This window comes from Coloeus monedula (assembly GCF_965178545.1).
Source record: "Coloeus monedula genome assembly, chromosome: 7".
Lineage (NCBI taxonomy): Eukaryota > Metazoa > Chordata > Aves > Passeriformes > Corvidae > Coloeus > Coloeus monedula.
In genome coordinates, this window is record NC_138787.1 from 29949147 (window position 1) to 29969643 (window position 20497).

At 40.6% G+C, this 20497-nt stretch overlaps 1 protein-coding gene across 2 annotated transcripts in view; it reads right to left on the minus strand.

Moving 5' to 3' along the window:
* The window catches only part of ADCY5 (adenylate cyclase 5), a 205313-nt gene that overhangs the window by 26444 nt on the left and 158372 nt on the right, over positions 1 to 20497 (minus strand). For both annotated transcript variants that reach the window (XM_082285293.1, XM_082285294.1), the window contains exons 8-9: positions 17344 to 17484; positions 4245 to 4267 (exon numbers count right to left, since the gene is read on the minus strand). In XM_082285293.1, the coding sequence (XP_082141419.1) occupies positions 4245 to 4267; positions 17344 to 17484 (164 nt within the window). The remainder of the gene's footprint in view (positions 1 to 4244; positions 4268 to 17343; positions 17485 to 20497) is intronic.

A 20497-nucleotide genomic window follows, 5' to 3' on the forward strand; every position in this document is an offset into this window, starting at 1 on the left:
TAAAACCACTGGGTAGCCTCCTCCCCCTTGTTCTCTGACTTCCCTGCACTACTGTGCTGTTGTAGCTGTTAGTGCCTGCACTGAAAAATTATTTATGCATCCTGTCATATTTCTTGCTTACTAATAACAATTTCTGTAAATATTACTATGAAAATTTCCAAACTTGAACAATTCTCCCTTTTTGAGAAAAAAATTGTTTACAGAACAAACATGTGGGGAAAAAAATGTTGCCTGACTCCCCTTCACACAGTTATTTATGAGTATAAAGCATAAAACAGAAAGAAAAATCTGTTTACAAGATATTTACTTAAGGAAAGGTTGCAAAAGAAAAAGGCAACCGAAGGAAAAAATTACAAATTAGATTCTGCTTTCTAAATATGTGGAACAAGATTTCTAGGTTACTTATAATCGTTTGTGTCGCTGTTTTTCTGAATCTCTGCTATGGCTTCAGAAAAATGAAGTTGATTTTCAAAAACTGTTGAGAAAAAAAACCCTGTAAACTTAATTGTCCTGAGGCATTTTGCTCTGAGGATCAGGAAACCTGAAGCACCTCCCCAGATTCTAGTTATTTTTAAATCTAACAGTATTTTAATGACTTGATGCTGTCACTTTAATCGCCTGCCCTCAAACAAGTTATAGGCAGAAATTAAAAGCTAATCCTGAAGTACTGTTTTTCTGCTCTGCTTGCCTGATTACCCAGGTTATCCACAGAGTTTGCCAATAGTTATCCACTGAAATAGGCCCCTCCCTTGCACTGGGGTATATCCAGCAGATAACTATTTCTGTGTGCAAACCCCATGATGGCACAGCAACTTAGGGCTCATGTTGTGTGACCCTCGGTTCAGGCACTCTGGAGAAAAAATCCCAGGGTCCAACAAGCATGATGAAAAGCTACTCTGCTTTATTTCCCTGGTTTCATTTGTACTGCACCAGAGCACACAATACACTCTGTGTTGCAGCCAGCAGGCTCCCACAGGTAAGGCTGTGCTGGAAAGCAGCTTACAAACCAGAATGTGAATCTGTTTTAAAAGTTTAAAGGTCCCTTTCCAAAAGAAAGGCTCTTTCAAAGCTTTCTACAAAACTGGATCAGGTTTTAAGAAGCCCTCTGTACCTCAACTCTTCCGTGCACCTCTTAGCAAGATAAAAATAAATCAGGTCTATCTGCTTATTTCCATTCTACTACTCCTTGCCCCAGCCAGCAAGCTGAATGTGTCTGCACCTCAGCTGGGTGCAGACACCAGTGGCATCTATTTAGTGACCATATAGTAATTACAAACCTAGTTTGCCTCAAGGTCTAATCTCTATTTTAGCCAACCTTAGTATTTCAGTGGGGCTGGGGGAAAGAGTTTTTTATTTTTAGGCTCTAGAAGTTATTTAATTCCTAGAAATTCAAATATCTGCTCTGAAAATAAAAGTGTTGTTTTCCCTACAAGGTCAGGACATCAATTTACTTCCTCAGAGGAAGCACATCTGCTTAAGCATTCAAGGGGATGATGCTTATTTTCATTCAGTCCTTGCAATATCTTCTGGGCTCATAAAAATGAGCAAGGAAATCATTAGGCTTCGTATTTACAGAATGTCTTCCAAGATCCTGTGAGAAATGTACACACTTGGGTCATTCACATTTAGCCATTTCATACCACGCATGGGACGTGAGATGCCTTTTCCACTGGAACCAAAGCAAAAGAGGCAGCTCAGCATCTTGGCAAAGTGCAGTCAAATTTCAAGTTCCAGTCTGAAAATGTCACTCAGGAAGATGCAAAGAGAAGAAGCTGCTTGCTTGGTCCCTACCTCGGCTGCCTGCAGGTTTGTAATAGGTCATTTTCCTTCTCAGGGTTTCTAATACAACAGTAACCTCCAAGGCTGCAGGCTGTGTAGAAATACCTCTGCAGGTTTTAAATTGCCTTGCTGGGATGCTGGCAGTGGGCAGCCACCCTCACACAGACTGCAGGGAAGCTCAGCCACCTCACACAGACTGAGCTGTTCAGGTGACTTTCACAGCCCATTGTGCCCAAGCTAAACTACAGTACAGCAAGTTTGGGTACATTTGCATAAATGTAATTTTAAATTGGCATACAAAAGTTCCCCATGCTAAGGAGCGCCCTGGAGGCATTGCCTGTAAGTCAGAGCTGAGGTACTGCCATAGACTAATGAAATTCATATGTCAAAATGCCTTTTGATATACCGATAGTGTGTTTATTGGGGGGGGAAATGAGGATTTCAGACTGCTATGAAACTTCCAAAAACACATCCTAAAAGCAGTGATGAGATTTCTTCAAATGCAGCCAACAGAAAATTGTGTCAAGGGACAGGAACAGCACAAACAGAGCTTGTAGCAACTTTTCCACTCTGCTTGCAAATGTGAATGCTACCAATTAACCTAGAGATGCTGGCTTCAGAGTGGTCCAAAAATGTGCTGCTGATTTAATTACTTTCTGCCAAAGCAGAGTGTGACCACTGCCAAAACTACACGTATGCCATAATTTTAAATGCTTCATGCTTAGATTCAGTAACTAAACCTGCACTCAGCCACGTAAGGTTTGATTCTGTTTTCAGGGATGTGTGGTGCCCACGTCCTCCTCTGCTGCCAGACAAAAGTATGGACCCTCAGTGTTTGGCACATGAAGGAACTGCCTTAGTGCTTAACATGGTTTAGGTATCTAATTTTAACCATTCTCACCATGCACATATTCTGCTAGAAATTTATTCTTGCCAAATCTTTGTACTTGAGTTGAACAGATTTCTGGATAAAGAGAATCAGAGGCAAATAGTAGCTTCTTTTGGTGCTGAACAGAAATGCAAAAATCCTGAAATCTGTATGATAAGCTGACACCATGCTGAGCAAGACAGCTCAGCTATTGGCTGTAAAAGCCCAAGGAACCTTTCAAACTATAGCATAGAGTACAGATATTGTGGTCCTTGGAGCAACAGAGGAGATGCTGTTCCTCAGCTGTTGGGTGACTCTGTTGTGGACCAGCACAGAGGTAGCTGATTTTTGTGTTTTCTTGCAGGAACTATGAAGAAAAATACTATGTCATGAGGGATACTGAAAATTTCGGTATTCCTATAAACTATTTTGTTGTAATCTGTTAGCTCTTTTCTGCCCAAAGCATATCTAACATCAGCTGAGTTCCCAGCACCCATGGACACAACAGCAAACAGGAAACAGTGGGACCAGCAAAACATCCCAGGGTGCACAGAGCTAAATGTTATGAAAATCCAGTTTGCAGGGAAGGGCAAGGGAAGGAGAGAATGACTCTTAATACTGCCATATTCAAACTTATCACTTTCCTTTTCCTTTCAGGCAGCTGCTCTCAGTGCTCAACCACCATAATGTGAATTTTCCCACAGCTGGATGCCTAGAGCCCACAGAAGCATTTACCTGTCCCAGCTCACAGAAATCCACTCAGTCCTGACCAGGAACCTGAGAAACATGATAAGGAGCAACAGCAACATATTTTAGGCATCAGTCTACTCTACTGTTGCCTAACTTGCTCTAGGCAAGCTTGTAATTAGTGCCATTCAGCAGGACTGAATGTAAAATTATTCCAAACACCTTCAATACAGTAAATGCTTTTGTTATGTCCAATTGTAGAAGTTAAACAGTGAATGTGTTTGAGGTTTTTTCCTCCAAAGGCAATTTTTCAAAATAGCACTCTCATTAAATTGTTACTTTAACCATTTCCCTAAAGTCCTATATGAAAAAAATGAAAATGCTGCTAAAATGTGGCTATATATTAGAACATGAAACTTTAAATTTACTTTTTCAAATAAGCTATCATTTCTGAGTTTATTTTTATATATAGAAATAAGTAATATGCAATAATGAGCAATATAAAATGGATACAAATAAACTCAGAAACTATACAGGCATTTTAATACATACATGAACTTTTCTTATTGGAGATGTCCAACACTTAGATATACTTTAGAGGGAGATTTTGTCTTGGGTTATTTTCAAAGAGTGGAGATTATTTGGGGTGAGGGGAAGTGCAGCAAAAGCATTTTAATTATTAAAGCAAGTTAGAACCACCAAACAAATAAATGTCTTGAGGGCAGTGGCTGTTCTGAATGCACATCAGTCAATCCTGTGCCCTCAACTGGCTGTCCCTCCAGGGCAAACCTCTGGGGAGTCCAAGCATTATTTTTGGCTTCTGGGCATCAATTTTTGTCCTTTTTTAATATGAGAAAAAAATCCCAAACGTGTAAACATAACAGTGTATGACAGAAGTAAATTTGCTTACTTGTCCTTGGGGTCCTCGAAACCCTGAAAGAAAGGAAAAGGGCACAAGGGTGAGCAAACAGGCTGACCTTGAGAACACAAAGCGTTCCGGGAACGGCGTTTCACAGGGGACTTCTCAGGGCGCTCATTTGTTAGGTGTGGATGGACAGCTTTACCCACCCACAGCAATATTTTGTGCAGCCGTGTCAGCAGGCAGACAGAGCAGCTTTGGCAAAACACATTCCTTCGGATATAAATTCATGGAAGTGCAGATAAAGGAAATGTTTCAGCTGCCTGCTGGCACACTTTATTCCAGGTGTCTTCTTTTTAGCAGTCACCGTTACAAATAATACAGTGGAAATTGCACTGATATTATAACTGAGGATGTATTTTACTTGAAACCAAACTCAGAACGATAACATTAGTCAACCTTTGTATTCAAGAAGGCTGCATCTCTTTATGTCAGGGCTCAGCTAAGGGCAATGGATGCATTTTCATTTTCACCTTTCCCAGGGGTCTCCCTGCTCCTCCCTTCATCACATGCATACACAGAATATGTTTTCTTGAATAAGATTTCAGGAATAATTTATAATATTTGCAATAGCCCAGATATTCACAATTCTTTCAGGACCACCTGAATTGATTAAGTGTAAGTATTTATGAGTCATCCATAGTTTTAATGGTTAGAAGGCCTTAGACAAAATTATATATGGAGGCATTAGTTTACATATTTAGTATTAACATACATAACAGACCAAATTGCATCAAAATTGCCACTTTGCATGGCTGAAAAAAATGTGCCCTCTGACATCTTGGCTTAAGTTTAACTCTAGTCAAGAAAAGTTGTATATTTGACAAGTAGGGTCAAATACTCAGGCACAGAGTTTGTACCCTGTGTTCCAAAACATAAAACAAATGTATCTGGGAGATATGAAGAATTGCTTTTGTTTTTCTCCCAGAGATCTCAGGCCAAAACTGCTCAGGGCACGTGAGGATATTCCAGCTGCTGGACCTGCAGCAGCAACCAGTCTGGGGGCAGCACACTGAGGTCCATCCTGACTGTGGAAAAGCAAACATCTTTGGGAAAAAGTCTTGCCACAGCTGCCTTGTCCAACACCATCAGAAACAACAGCACTGACCAGATATTAAATGAGAACAGATTTTGCCTTTGCAATGATTTCGCAATGTGGCCACATGGCAGAAGGAAAGCCAACACAGCATCTCTGAACAGCACCAGCTTTGCCAGAGGGGAAAAGTGAGGTCTGTCACTCAGGTCAGAAGCCAGGACTGTGATTCACTGAGAGAGCAATTTCCATTTTTACGTACTCCATTTCAGACTAAAACCACACTCCTAAAAGAAACTGCCACTTCAACTTAACCCATCAGAAATTCAGATAAAGGAAGTCTCTCAGTTCCATGTCACAACCACCAGCAGATCCAGTGGGAAGAAGCACATAGTAATATTGATTCAAAATTAGCATGTCCAGTTATCTAAGCAAAAAAAAAAAAAAAAAAAAGAAAAGGTAATTTCTGATTTCACATTAAAGAGTGAAGTGATCATTCAACTTTTTGTTGTGTGTTTTTTTCCTTCTTCTTTTGCCTAATTATTTTACAGTTGTCAGAAATATCTGATTGATTTATTTATTTATCATCCAAGTAATCCTACAACACAGTGCCAAAAGTGAAAGCTCACTGCTTAATCATGGAGACAAAATGCTCACTAATTTGTCTGGTGTCATAGTTAGTTAGGCTGCAAAAAAGAAAAAAATAAAATCAACTGAACATGACTAGCTACCAGCCAAGAAATAAGCAGAGGGAACCGATGAGAAAACAGCCAGTACTTGCTTATTAGATAGATATCAAGTTCACATTTTCAAGCTTAGCCACTTGGGAACTGGATGACTGACTGCAGTGGGAGAGTCCCCTAAAATGGTCTGATTTTCACAACCGGCTGCATAACCATCCATCTCACTGAATTCCTCAAACTAAATTCAGATCTCACACTCCTGCCTTCAAGATGCACAAGTCTGAGGATACAGGCAAACCAGGTCAAGTTACTAAAACACCTCAGCAAGCACATCCTCAAAAAAATCCCCAATATTTCAAGTGTGGAATAATATTTAACTGGCCATTTATACGGGTGAGCACTTAATCCACATGGAGTTTGATTCTGCCCTGCTTCTCTCCCTCATCAAAATTGTTACAAGGAAAGTTTCTAAAATGATTGAGAATTAATTATCTAGCTTTTCAATTTACAATACTAAATTGTGCTTGAAATTCTGGAAATTCTTTTTGCTGGTAACTCAAATTAAATTGGTGTTTAAAACCAAAGACTAAAAAAATACACATTTCAGGTGAAGCAGAAAAGGAAAAGACTATTACATTTTCTTTCCTGGGTCTTCCTTTAACAAGGTTAAATATTTAAAAGTGACTTGAACTTTAATTAGAGAGAATCAGCTTAAAATTAAATGTTGTAGGAACCTAAATGTTGTAGTTAAGCAAATTAAATGATTCACTTCAAACGCTCCCATTTCATACTAAAGATTCTTCAAGCAGAATTGCCAAAAATGGAATTGTTATGGAGAAAGGTCTGTGGGATTATTTTAGGAAAAAAAATCCTTAAACATAGCTTCTTAAAAACTGGCCATTTATTACAGGATATCTTTCTTATTTGCCCTGGAAGACTTTGCCAGAATATAGAGCAAATATACCTCGAGGATCTTGCTGTGACCAGAGATTTCCCTCCCTCTCCACTAAAGCACCCATGTTTCAATCACTCACCAAGAAGCCTTTCAGGAGGAGGAGGTGATGACACACACAGGGTCACACTGCCTGCCCTGGTTTGGGTTGGGAGGGAAATTTCCCCCTGGGTTTTGGTTAATGTGCTTTCACCTCCTCCAGTGTCGTGGTCATGCTCGGTTCATTGAAAAATCTGCACTTAAAATTATTTCCTTCCCTTTGCACAAGGCTTGAGCACTAATGACATATTGGTCTTTTTTCTTCTCCACAGCTGGCAAATAGTTTAGGATCTTCAGGAGTCAGATGCTTTGCTCCAGTTAAAGCCCTTGGCTCAGAGTAAGGCTGCTCCCATCAACTGCAATAGTCTGTGTTACACACAGGATAAACACACAACCAACCCTGCAGGAATAGGGTCTACATGGATTTTCCTTCATTCCCACTCATAATCTGCTAGCCAAATTTCCAAGCTCAAGCAGGAAAGAGAAATAAGAAGGGCTAAAGGCATTCTCCAGCACCCCTCATGTCACCTGTCTGTGTTTCCCACTGGAGGCTGGATGGCTGGGCTGGGGCTGGACTCCGCTTCTTTGGGTACTGCTGCACAGCGATACGCCAAAATTGGCATTTCTGCACCACATATACAGAAACCTGAACACCCCCCCACCACCCCCCCTGCAAAAAATGCTGATAAAAATGAGGTGCCAGTAACTTAGGAGAGGGGGAGTAAAGGGATAAGAAGAGAAACAACCAGTTCCTGGGGTTAAGAATGTAAATCCCCTCTTGACTGCTTATGGATTTGTACCCAGCAGGCTGAAGCAGTGCCAGTGGTTTTCTAGGGCGCTATGAAGAAAAGGCTGGGAATTGTCAGCAGGGATGAAAATCGCAAAAGTGGTGATGGCTACAAGAATCGGACAGACAGCAGTTCACAGGAGTTCAAGAATAGCTCCATAATCATGATGATAAAGTAGGCCTTGTTAAGGCCAAAATTCCTTTCTTCTAGAAGGGACCATAAGGCATGACAGGTCTTATCACAGTGCACTACTAATGGACTGCTGCATAGAGGACCTCATGCAAATTTTATTCAGTCTCCTTTTAAATATCCCCGATATTGGTGTTTTTCTCATTCCCCTGGGAGGCTGTATTACTCTGCCATCAGATTGCAAAAGCAAAGGTAATAGCATTTAATAATTGCTCTGAGACTAAGACAGTCCTCTCTCTGACTTCAGGAACATTAACACAAACTCAGCTGGAGCAACTCCCTTAAAGGCTCTGCTCTTTTGTCTTTTCTACAGGAGATTATTAAAAAAGCCTTATTTTTTTATGGCAGGTCAGGTGACTCAGAATCTACACTGACATCGTCAGTGGGAGTAGATGTGCAGGAGGAAGAAAAGAGGGAATGTTATATTACTGCATCTGTCCCTATGGCTCCTAAGGCTTACTATTTTATGGGGGATATTTTATGAATATCTATTGTGCTAAAAGCTCATATGACTGCCATCTCTCTGCTTGACTTCTAAATTAACTAAGCCCTTTTCTTTGAAGATTAAAACTGATTCCTTAAATAGAATGATAAAGTGTTTGTCAAAGACATGACAAGCTGACTGCTATACCATAACACTTAAAATCAAGAACTATTAGAAATAATTATTCTAACTTTGAGAACATTGACTGCAGCTATTAACATATTGTAAATATGCAAAGAAAAGTGTAATAGATTTTATATGCTTTTAACTTTTCATTTAACTCCAAAAATAAGACAGTAGAGGGGCTGATGTGCTTCATGACCTTCTTAATGGCAATGTGGGTAGGAAGCATGAATTCCACCCTTAAAAACTTCACTCTCAACTCCAGCAAAGATCTTAAGAGCAAAAATGACAAAGACTCTAATTTTTCTTGCCCTGTTTTCCTCCCCAGGACAAAGTCAAAATAGGATTTACATGATGGCAAAGCAGAAATTGAGATAACTTTGGACTTAGGGACAAAATGAGCTTTGTAAGAGTTAAGGCCAACTTGCAGAGGTGCTTCACAGAGATAGTGACCATGGAAAACAGAAAGGGAGAGTGACAGGCTGAGAGTGGATGTTGTTAAAAACAAAACTGTTTTGGTCCTACCACAAAACTAATTATTCACATCTATTTTCAGCACTGTTGTACATTCTGCTTTGTCCTTGTGGTCAAAAAGAGAAGGCTATGAAGATAGATGCTGCCAGGTGTAAATGTAGAAGCAAAACTGAAGGACTTCAAAGCACTCAAGCCAAAAATAACACAATTTCTGTTTCCAGAGTCCAGAAAGAATCAAGCCTGATAGGAAGGATATTTAACAAGCATCTAAGTGCAGAACAACAGACCGGCAGAAAACCAGTTTATGGAACATATTAAAAGATGAGTGTGTCTGCTATAACTGGAACACAGACTAATGAGATCTGAAAAGGAAGGCTGAAGTGCTCCTTTTCTGCAGCCCACTCCACTTGATAAATAGACTTTCATTCCACTGCACTGGTCACAGATGGTGAAACCCTCTACTTTCTTCAACTCAAAATGATTCTGTAGACAATCCTCAGCTGGCAGACCAGACCTGGCTAATGCCATGAATTTATCTGACCCATCAAATTTAAATCTATAGAACATAAGAGGTTGCTTTGGTTGAAATAGGCTTGCTGCACCTTACTTTTAATTAACTTCTGGCTCTGAACTTCCCCCTCTGAAAAGTTCAGATTGCTCACACTTTCCAGTTTTCTGTGAACTCTGAATCCAAATTTCTCCAGTCCAAAGGTCACATTTTCAAGTGAAATGGTTTCTGGTTTCCGTGCCTCATTTGTGAACAGTTATCAAAACTTGCAAAGCAGACATAAAAATAAGCAGTCCTAGAAATGCTCTGAATCAGTTCCTGGCTCCATAATCTCTGCCTTCCATGTCCAAACAATGATAAACACAATGAACTTCTCCAGAAACTACTGTCAAACAGCCTTCTAATCAGATGCAGACAGCCTGAATCCAAGCCTAACCAGCCTTAACTGAAATTGCCCACTGGCACTGGCCTGAGCTGCTCACCCTCTCCGAAACCCAGACCCAGACCTGCTGACCTGCATCCTTTTGACATTAAGGCCTACTGTCTGCTTGAGGAAGCTTTGGAAATCGTTCTGGTAAGTGTCACAAGTCCACCTGTGCAATGTTTCCATGAACATCAGAGGAAATGTTTCTGTGAATAAAGGGGAATTGTATTTCTATTTCTGTAGGTTTAATTTAGTCCCACTCAAAACCAGTCTGACACATTTTAGTAGTGTCTTAATACAAATGACCTTTCCCATATGAGCAAAATTTACTCCAGAAAAGGGTACTGAATGGTGGAAAAATTATCAGTGCAAGACTTCCAAGCAAACATCAAACTCTATCTAGGTTTCACAATAGCAGCTGCACATCTGCTGTTGCATTGATTAGTTCCTTGAAAGAGGCATTTAGTTCCTTGAAAGAGGGATAAGAATGCCTCTCTTAAGGAACTAATCAAGGATGATTGCAAGTCCTGATCAACTAGAATAAAAGTTAGGTTAGCAGATGGGGATACAAACCAGTGTGAAGCCGACATGAAGCCTCTGACAATTTGAGCAATGTACATTGTACTCCCACTCACTTATATGAGATCCCATGGATCATGTGAATGAGGCAAACTGTTTTTCCAGGTGAGCACCAAAGCAGTTACACAGCATAACTGCTGCATAGGATTCCTCCCCTTGCTGTTTGAGAGCTATCAAAACCAAATTGGCTCTACAAAACCCAGACTAGACTAACAATTTCCTCCCAGGTCTATAGCAATACATGAAGATTACAGGATTTTGAGAGCTTCTCCCTGCTTGATTACGAGTTAGATTACTACAATAGCAGTGAAAAAATAGTGGGTCAAATTCTTCTCCATTGGGGGCCCCTGTCCAGCTTTGCTGACGTCAGTGTTGCCATTACCCGATTTAGCAGATGATTGCTGGAAAAGAGGATAATAGTGACCTGCAGTTAAGTGAAACCTTCAGAAGGAGGGTGAACCCTCGGTGCCTAATTCATGGACTCAAATCCAATTCTCTTTGACAGAGCTGCATTACTGGCTGAGGAAAACCTGTCCTATTGAGCTTTATTTTAAATTTCAGTTGTTTCTGATTTTTAAGAAGTAGAATTGGCACAGAACCAGCTACAGCATCTGTTCCTCTAGGCACCTGTTCCCCAGTTTTGATTTCCAAGTAACAAGATCTATTGTAAGGGCAACTTGGAGACATAAAGAGAGGAAATGAGCTGTATTTACAATGCAAAATGCAAAGAATTGTTTGATTTAGCACAAGGGGAATAGGACAAAGAATTATTTTATGGTTGAATAACCAGGCTTGTGGACTAGTGTTGTTTCATTAGAAAACAAACACCAAGCAATCAAATATCATGTAGAGGGCTGTGCAGAGCTCTGTGCAGGACCACAAGGAATCAGGCAGCACCTACCTGAAAGAGCTTGTTCTTTATCATGCCAGCCATATCCAGGATCCATTTTTACAGCCTTGTCTCACATCTTTAACATCTCCATGCAGTAGTATTTCCTACACATATATAATCTCTATTTGATTTTATGTCCATTTTTTACTTTGTAACTAACATCGACTTCATCGACAATTTTACTGCAAATTAAATGCTTCATTAGCTGTACTCAGACTCATGACAGAAGCATGGTCAGACTGAAATCAGTATTGCAATCTTCAGGACTGCCTCTTTCTGTTCCTAGATTTCCTAATGTTAAACTTTTCCAGCAGCAGAAAAATGGAAGGAAGTCTGCCAGGCATCTACATGGCACTCAGTAATCCCATTAGCCACTCTGCTCATATTTGATTGTAACAACTCAGAGGTACCTTCTGAAGTGAACCTTCCCCAAAGCATGCACCAGTGAAACAAGCTAAGCTGTCATACCAGCCAGTGTAAAACAAGCATGATGGCTGTATGGCAGCCTCAAGATCCAACAGCAGGACTTCCCACAGATGATTAGATCTCATGACACAATTCATGCCTTTTTTTTTTTGGAAGCCAGACAGCATCAGGCTGTGTCAAGTCTGGTTATAAGACCTCAAAAATAGCCAGCATATTCTGGGCAGCACTCATGATGCGAGAATGCCACCATGGTACTGTTGTACAGCGAATTGAAGGGTCATTTTGTGATGTAATGTCTAACATGAAAAGTTGTGGATGCCCCTTCCCTAGAATTGTTTAAGGCCAGGTTGGATGGAGCTCTCAGAAAGCTGGTCTAGGAAAAGGTGTCCCTGTCTATGACAATGAGGGTGGAACGGGATGGTTTGCAAGGTCCCTTTCAACCCAGGCCATTCTGTCATTCCATGATTAATAAAACTTCAGGATGAGTGCTGGGTTCAGTGTGGGTGCTCCCTCTTACCAGTGAAATGGCAAGTGCTCAGTGGGAGCAAGAACAACCATTGGGCTGGAAAGCACCAACTAGGGAACAAACTTGAGGAGGGAATCAGAGCTGTGCAGAGACATGGTAATAGTCTTCAGCTGCAGAGAAAGTAATTGTAAAGGAGAGAAAATTAAACTGCCTTCTATCTACTGTGAATAGCTCATGCAGTACGATGGTTTCCAACTGAAGTGAGGAAAGGTGAAGCAAAACATCAAGAAAAATCATAAAACTGTTGAAGAGAATTCCCATCAAGTCTGTGGGATTTCCATCCTTTGAGGTCTTTAAACAAGGGCTAGACAAGTATATGCCAGCAATGTTGGGGGTATAGGTGGCTCCTGCAGAAAGGAGGGAGATCCATGGCACGAAGATCTGTGCAGCCTAGATTGGAAACTTCCTAAAATCTTTACATCTATTCATATTATTCTTATATTATTTATTCCCTATACATTCTCCTAATACAGACTTTTTAATATTATTGTTTTGATATTTGCGAAGGATTTTGTGCTGCCACTCCAGAATGAAAAGCCCTGAATAAAATAATTAAAATCTGTTCAGGAAAATCAGGGATTTCACAAGCTTCTTATACAGCCTGTTCCTGGCGTCTTTTTCCTAACTTAGACCTTCCTTTCAGCAAATTAAGATGATTATTTTTAAACCTGCCCTTTACAGTCATGGAGAATGATTTATCATTATTTTTTGTCCTTATAAACCTTCCTGTATTTGAAGACTTTTTTTTCTAATCAGTATTCTCCCTTCTAGGTTAGAGCAAATACAATACTTCAACACTTCTTCAGAGGACACACTGCTGAAACTCTGCTAATTTGTGATTTTCTCCACTGGATTGTCTCTAACTCATCCACATTCTCCTAAATTGTTGTAATCTCAAACTGGATGTGTTTTTCTGGATACAAACTTATTAATGCTGAGCAGAATAAAAGATGCAAGAGAATAATTTGTCATCTAGAACAGCCCTGTAATTTTGGAAAGTATCAACATTTGCCTTTTTATTGCTGTTTACAACAAACCCCTTTCAGTTTACAGTCAACTACAATCCCCAAATTGGTTTTTCTTTAATAGCAATTTTGTTTTGCTGATGAAAACTGAGACATGAGTATTATTTCCAGAAGTCTAAAATTCATCAATATTTATAAAAGCCCTCTGAAATATATACTGGGAAAAGCAAAGTATTTCTCACTGGTGTATAAATATTGTTATAGCTATAAATATACCTGTACTCTCAAATGGTTTCAAGTCCACTTATTTTTGACCCTTTTGCAATTAAAAACTGGACTAGAGAGGCAGTGGGGAAGACAAGGCTGGTGTATGGAGCCGTGGGGGGATGAGCAGCACAGAAGTCTCCATTTCCAGAGAGATACAGCCACTGGTCCTGGACAGATTGCTTTTGTTTAGGAAACAAGAAGGCAAGCTGTAAAAAGCAATAAAAATAGAAAGCAGCTCTGCTGCTCTGCCGGACTGTGGCTCTGTTCATGCTCTGTATACAGCCATTAAGCTGATCCTGTGCAGGTTCCCCTGCCTGAGGACCAGCTCCTGCAGCAATGTGGGCTCCCAGGAGCTCCAGCAGAGGCTGCCAGCTCAGAGCAAGGCTCTTTGCCCTCCCGGGGCATTTGTATCTGACCTTCCTCTCTGCACATTTACCAGTCCTTTCGGGGCAGTGCTCCACCAGCTAATGGTGCTCGGGATCAGCAGTGTGCAACACTGGTGTCTCTGGGCTGCTGCCTCCCTGGAGGCTCTGCACAAGAAAGGCCACTGCTAAGTGATGGGAAGGGAAAAAGAAGCATATGTGATGGTCTGGAGAGAAGACCAGTGCATGAGGAAAGTGCAGGGGCTGTTGGGCTGGAGGGGATGAGCTGACACAGCTGCAACCTCACCTGACTCAGGCCCCAGTTAGCCAGGGTAGGAGTAGAAAAGTGACTCCCGTTTTCTAGGACACTTCAGATTACCACTGCATGGACATGTGTAGAGTAATTTGTCTTATTCATGTGTACAAGTGCCTGAAAAAACTCCTGTGTGCACAAGGGAAAAACTTAACCTAGAAACATCATGGAAAATCTGCTGGACCTGGTGCAGGTTAAGCTCCAAGCTACAATGTGGAGAAAAGCAGGGACCAAAGGCTTCCTCATGCCACTGACTAGGCTGCCATTCCACACAAACCTGACCAGATGCACTGGTGATGTGCCCAGACATGGCAGCACATTGAAATTCTGTGACAAAAGAGGAGGAGGAGGAGAAAAAAGGGAATGTATGGCTACATTTGATGCTAATCCATCTCCTCCAGGACTACTGCTAATATATCCTAAGAATAGAGACAGCTACCAGAGCCAGCATTCACTGGAAAGAAAAATGGCCAAAATAATTCTGTTTTCTATTAAATATAACAGTGCCTTCCCAAAAATGCAATTCAAGGAACTTTAACATTCTCTTTCAGGGAATTGTAAGTAGAGCCACAAAAAATCTCTCTTTTTTTTATCTGAAAATGTGGTTGCCTTTAAAATGCAAAATGTTTTACATTTGTGACAAACCCCAGTGCCCTTCATCACCATCCGTATTATTTCCTACACACAAATGTATTCATATCTACCCAGCAATATAATGGAACTGCACATCACTGCAACATTACCTGGCTCCTGCCTGAGGACTATCTCACAATTACTCTTATAAATACCTGTTTTGAAATTACAGAGCTCAGGAGCTCCAGGTCTTGAAGAGAACGGCAATGTTGCACTGCCTGCCTTTGGCATATTACTTTGACTAATCCAACCTTACATGTTCACAGCTTCCAAGAAAAAAAGAGTACATATAATAACATGCAATGCATCTGGGGGAAAGGTGGGTGATGTGGAACAAGGAGCATATTTTCAGGAGGTTTGAACGCTGGTGCTGTTTACCAAGATCAATGACATGTCATCCCAGAGGAGCACTGATAAAAGCCTCTGTAGTTCTGCTGCCCTTCTGTCTCTCTGTGTTTTGTATTTCTAAGCAGGCAGTTTGCAGCCAGTGTGCACTCCACATGCATTAAGCACACGCAGCATCCATGTAACACAGCGTTAAAGATTAGAAGGTACTGTGCAAAGCTGGGTGGTACAAAGAAATGCGTATTTAAATTAGAAGTTAACACAGAGAGAGTCCAGACAGGAGATGAAGAAATTGTTCCTGTGATCTAATCACTAAAATGTTCGTCTAGCAGATATTAAAATGGGGAGGGCATGGGGAGTGGCATGTTTGCATTTTCACTAATGCATCTCAAACATCATAGATCTGTAAATCTGTAAATAACAGATTTTAAAAAGTAGTCCATAGGAACAACAAAAAGTCTAGCTGAAAATAATACATCTAAATCAGGTTTCAGTTGGTGTGCAAGAAACAGCCTGATGCATGCAACATCAGCTTCTCAAAAAAGACCGTAATACAAGAGGCAGTACAGGAGCAAGTTGAGTAGAAGAGACTTTCTGAGCTGCTGAGTTTTCAAAAAGGCAAATAGCATTACAGAGAAAGGCTCAAGATAAGGAAAAACAAGTAAGTCTTTCCTCCTACAAGTGAGGGGCAGTGAAGTTTCTAGGACTCAGTTTGGTGTTTCAATAAATAATTATGTTTTTCCAACTGAACAACCAGCTAGACACGGCAAACTGTAATTAACACCAAGAAGCATAATACCATTTGGCAAGCATACACCTTGTTTCTGAACAGGAGGCTTCAAGAACCCCTTAAAAGCTATTCAAAGAAACTTATAATTATGTGCTAGTGTGATTAGTCTCTTCTAATAATGTCATGCCTATTGAGCACACCCTATTGAAAAGCCCACATAAAAAATGCACGGTTCCACTGATCTGAATGCTCATGTCAGAAGCCCTCATTTGGAGATCTGAGAAATGAAAGAAACATTACTATGGAGATCAAGAAATTTGGTTTAGCACTGTAAAATAATATTAAGATTGAATAATATTAGCACCAACTATTAATAAATGTGCCAGCATTTCCCTTTAAAAGATACCATATGCAGTTGCTTTTAGCTATGCCTAAATTTTTAAGCTGTGGGATTGAATCTCTTGTTTATGAATTTTTTGAATACTTAAAGGCTTTGGTGACCTGGAGGAGAACTTTGATTATAGACAGCAAAGAGAGCAACAAATAGACACTTTTCACTGTGCATGAAGGTTCAAAACAGCATAAATAAGGTTGTAGACCAATCTGATTATGCATGCAATTATAGAGGTGCTAAATATTGTGTCATTATTAAAAATAGCTGCTGTAATATAAACTATCTTCTTAATCTCTATTGCAGAAAACAAAGATATCATCTAGACCTTTATGTAAAATAAGCCATAAAAGTCCTCTCAGTGCAATTGCATTGGTAATTAGCTCTTGTTCATTTTAATTTAGAAAGACTGAAAGGTACAAGAAAGAAAGGAAGATGCCTGCTACCTTAGGCCAATTAATCCATGTACTCGAGAATGTATTCTCCAGAGTTAAACACAGCAGTGACATTCCTGGGGCCTCATGAGCACACATGGGCATGCAGCTTAGAGAGGAGAACAGCACCTGGCTGTGACAATGCAAGCCAGAAACATCTGCAGGTACCAAGCTAATAGAAATGTATGCCAGATGCCTCTTGAATGCTTGCATTACGGAGCAGTTTTTGCAGATAATCACATCTTCTCACACAGCCATGATGAGTGTTCAGAATGTGGGACAAGTCAGACAAAAGAGCCTTCTTTGTGCCATTCAGCCTCCCTTCCCCTCTCAAGCAACCTTGTGCCTCATCTCACAATCACTCACCTCCAGATGTACCAATTATTGTTATTTCTGGAGTCAAAGTAGAATTTTTCACCCCCATTTGGAAAACGCCCTCAGGGCTGTAAAAACCTTCAGACAAAGCAGGAGGGATATATAACACTGTGTTAAGAAGAAAATAAATTTATGTCCAGAAAGCAAGGCATTACCATTCTCTTCATCTCCTTGGAGACCTGGTGACCTCCGAGGTGGTTATAAAAGGGCCGGTCAACACCCCAGTGTGGCGCGTTATGGCTGATGGAATTGGCACGCTGGCGGTTCATCTTGGCTATTGTGGCTTTCTCATCTTTCTGGAATACAAACCAGAGAGAAATGCATAATAAATTTTCAAACATTTACATGGCAGTTGTTCTTCAAAGCATCTCTCACTTTTGATCTCTCACTCCAAAAGCTGGCTTTGCACCTTGAATGTTATGAAGCTGCCGCTGACCAGAAGCAGTCCCAGTCCACCGTTTCTCTTTCTTCTCAACTTTTAGAACACTTGCCTCTAAGTGGTACCCATTATTTTACTCCTTTACTTGTTCTGAACAAACACCATAACCTGTGTAAACATGGGGAGCATTCCAAAATGGAGACATCTATTTTCTTTATTAGCAAATTGAATCAAACTGAATAATTTCAGATAGAAAATTGCAGTTCCAAGGTGAGATACTACACAGAGGGTCCTCAAAAAGCAATCAAACAGTTAAAATTGGAAGAGAAATGACACACTGAGTGATCTCGTTGAAGAACAGGAGCCTTGAAGGTCCTTGAAGCTATGGAAATACAGGACACCTTTCTCTACAGGTACAAGCAGATAATTTTCCACACTTGCAACAGTATATTCCCAGACATGCTAAGGAAAGCACATAAATCTTTCACTCAACTGTGTATATGTTAAGGGTGATGAAATTGCAGTGTGTGACAAAATGGTCTTCCTGACTCTAATGCTAGCTTCCAATTTCACACTGACACTAATTCTCCTGAGTTTGAACAAAGTCTGGTTTCATTATCAAGGCCTTGACTCTTGGCTACAATGGGATCTTACTGTGAGGTTAGCACAGGATCTGTCAGACAGGTTTCATTCAAGCTCAGTGCCAGCCACAAGAGCACAGAAGTGCAGCATGTAACTGGGCTCAACAATGGGCAGATCAGGTCCTTATTTTGAATATAGTCCCTAGCCAAAAAGACAGGCAGGTCTCCACATGGAATGTGTTCTGCAGACAGAAGTCCCTCTATCAAGGGCTGCACTGCAGACTGGCTCAGGGAGGATTGTGTGATTTACCTGTACTGACTCAGAAGACAGAGGGGTGGCAATTATTATATCCTTTCTTAAAACAGACAACCTCTGGAGAGCTTGAAAATTCAGAAGGTAGGGATAGTTGTTTATTACTTGAGAGATTAAACTTTTTCAAGAGAATTGCTGCTTCAATGACATTACAGAAAAAAAATAGACTTAATAGTTAATTTTGGATTTCCAGACAACTGAGTTATTTAAAAGGAAACTTCCATTGCTTTCAACTCTAGAATTTTGGTTCAAGTGTTACTTGACAGTACAAGTAGGTCCACTGCTTTTCTTGCCTGGGGTCTGCATTCCATACCTATTTATTTTGATTCCCCACTATTCAGTGTAACTTGTACTTCTCAGGAGTTTGCAAAATACCTGGTGTTATCTCCATGGTAACCACAGAGTTAAATGTCAAGTGCTATGCTGCCTTAAATTAGGGTTTTTAAAAAGAAATTTAAAAAGACTTGCTGAAAGTCAGTGCTGGAGAAAGCTGCCTGATTGACAAGCATGGGAAATCATCTTCTCTCTCCTTGCAACAAAGAGACAGCTACAATGACAACAGCTCACCACATGGGCACCAAACATTCCTGAGCACGTGGGGCCACAGCTTCATGGCCACGGGCTGGGGACACGGGGCCAGTTGTGACAGGAGCCCTGTGCCCACACCCAGCTGGCCCCGTGACAGTGAGCAGCAGTGGTCCTGCAGCTCCAGGCTGCCAGCAAAGACCTTCTTCATCCAGCCAGGATGACAAGGGTAGGTTCACAAGGAAACCCTGTGGAAGCAGACCTAAGGGAGCTGTCAGCACCCCGGGATGACCATTAAGAGGAACCATAGGTGCTCCCCCATCGACACCTCCAGGACAGCAAGTGCCTCCTGTGTCACCTCTTCTCCACATTGAGCCCACCATTGGTTCGTCTGCAACGGCTGAAAATTCCAGCACTTGGTACCAGCTGAGTTTTCATGACATGAGCAGTCATGACAGAGCCACTGGATAACCTCCAGGAGAGACATCTTTTAAATGTTTCTAAAAATATATTAATGTGATGAAATTCTGATGTCCAGATTTGAGTTGGTTTGAGGTTTTGTTTTTTAAGAGTCACTGCTCTTTATACTCTTTGCCATCATTTGTAGTACTGTCTTGTGGTTGTTTTTCAGTTATGCAATCTTTTTCATAGCTATGCTTCTTTCTTTTATGATGCGATGCCAGAAAACTGGTAGGAAATACAGTTTCTTTATCTGCAAGCAAATAGATATTGTTTTTCAACAACAGAAGTGACACTGTCAATCCATTTTATTCCAACTTAGGGAAGGGTTTTCAACCAAATGTAATAAAAAACCCCTGATGTTGAAACTAGTCTGGGGATCCATAAAAGCAAAGCTATTTGGTTACTTTACAAATGCCTTTACATCAACAGATGATAAAAATGATATACAGCAGGTTTTCACCCCATGAGTTAGTAAATTCAGTTAGAATTTGAGAAAAACCTTAATGCCAAAGTCCATGAAGGCATACTACCCCTCTCAGCCCGTGAGTGATCCTTGTACCTGCTGCAAGTGCTAGTGAGTCTGAAGCATCACTTGATGAATTTGAAGGAAATAAAAGACCTCAAATGTATTGACTGACACATCTGGATTGAGGTAAGGACAGGACAAATGGGTAAACATGATTCTGAGATTGTTTCTAACCATGAGGTCAGGCGCCATAAATTTTCTATGGCTTCATGAACTCTGGCAGTATTTCCCCCCCACCTCTGGTAGGAAGTTCCCACTGGATTGTGGACTGTGTTTCAGCAGTATTTCCAATCAGATTAAAACACATGTATACAAATACAGTGCACTTTAGCTTTTCCACATTACATAATGTGCTACTATATCATCTTGAACAATAGGACTTTGCTGTTAACATCAATACTTATTATACTGTTATTTTAAAAACTTGAGATAATTTATTTTCTGCAAAATCACTTGTTCCGTGGGTGATGAAAATAACAAACTCTAAAAATTAAGCATTAGATGGGACACAGCTCCTCTGTGG